Raw genomic sequence first — 1,415 nt, forward strand, 5'->3', positions numbered from 1 at the left:
CATTTGCACGGCCATCTGGCCCTGAAGCCGGCCGTCTAGCGCTTACCGTAGAGACGCTGTGAGTCTTTTTTCTGTCTTTGTACACTCCAGAGTGTACAGACACTCCAGATCTCTCTTCCGCTGCACGAAGCCTTCAGATCTCCCTCACATTTATTCTTTTCCTGCACATGTCGTGTACACCTCAAGCCTCTGCGGTGTACGTACCCATGAAGCGAGCAAAGGCTGCAAGAAAGAGGCTGGGGCAGAAGTGAGGAGGGTGGAAGCCCCAGAGGCCCTCACTGTTGCTTTTTGTTCCAGTTTTATTCTTCTTTCTGTTTTCCTTTTTCTCCATTTACCCATTGCTGCAGCAGCAAGCCATTATGTCCTTAACACACTCACACTTGCTGCTGCAAGGACAGAAGCAGCTGCGGCCTCAGCAGCAATTCAGAGCTGACAGCAAACAGGAGGAGGCGTCCCCTCTGCAGGAGGCCTGGGGGCCCCTAGAGAGGGTTCAGCAGCCCCAATCTGCTGCTGCTGCTGCTGCTGCTGCAGCTGCTGCTGCTTCTCCTCGCCTCTTCTTCTCCACAGCGTTTCTCTACGACTCTTCAGACGACGAAGCAAACCAGCTAGATCTCTCTGTGCCCTTTCACAGGGGCCACGAATACCCCAGCAGCCCTGGGGGGCCCCCCGTGGGGAGCCCAGGGGGGGCCCCCCGCGGGGGCCCCAAGGGGGGCCCCCCCAGCTCCTTGCGAGTCATTTTTGACTCTGCAGCGGGGCAGCGCCACGTGGAGTTGGGGCCCCTTAGAGAGTTAGACTGGTCTGAGCAGCTGTTTGTCCCTTTGGCTTCGAAAGAAGCAGCAGCAGTAAGAACAGAAGACCTTTTTGAGGGGCCCCATGCAGAAAATGCGGAAGAACAGCAAGCTCCAGCAGCAGCAGCAGCAGCAGCGGGGGCTCAGCAGCAGCTGCTGCTGCAGCGCGAGCGCCCGCCAAGCGCTTTCAGTAGCTGCAAGCTGGTCCCGAAGTCCCACAGCCAGGACCTGACCAGTGGTCCACCCAGGGACAACTATGGGGGCCCCCAGGGCCCCAAACAAAGACCCAGCCAGCCACTATTTCCTTTTAGACTCAGATCTCAAAGCCAGGGGGCCCTCAGGGCCCCAGAGGCCATTAGAGAATCTTGCAAAGCGCAGCTAATGGGCATCCCGGGCCCTCCAGCTTCTCCAGGGGCACCCCAGGGGCCCCTGGGCCCCGCGGGGCCCCCGGGGCCCCCGGGGGCCCCGGAGGCCCCCAGATGCCCAGGAGAAGCGGGTTTTTCAGATTTTCCGAGAACTTCAGAGGCGTTTCAGGCCTTTGCTGCTTCTCAAGCCCCAGGGGCAAGACAAATTTCGAAAAGAGAAGGAAAAAGGGCCCCTCAGCGCCTTTCTTTGAGGCCCCCAGAG

The 1,415-nt window shown here is 59.4% G+C and overlaps 1 protein-coding gene across 1 annotated transcript; it reads left to right on the forward strand.

The window, feature by feature from the left end:
• Nucleotides 1-359: 359 nt before the first annotated feature.
• On the forward strand, nt 360-1,284 carry ETH_00007645 (uncharacterized protein; the record flags this gene model as incomplete). Its single annotated transcript, XM_013373437.1, has 1 exon — nt 360-1,284. A coding segment is annotated over one exon (925 nt), but the record flags the coding sequence as incomplete, so codon positions are not given.
• Between the last annotated feature and the right edge of the window lie 131 nt (nt 1,285-1,415).

This window comes from Eimeria tenella, genomic scaffold, assembly GCF_000499545.2.
Source record: "Eimeria tenella Houghton genomic scaffold, Eth_scaff146, whole genome shotgun sequence".
Classification (NCBI taxonomy): Eukaryota; Apicomplexa; class Conoidasida; order Eucoccidiorida; family Eimeriidae; genus Eimeria; species Eimeria tenella.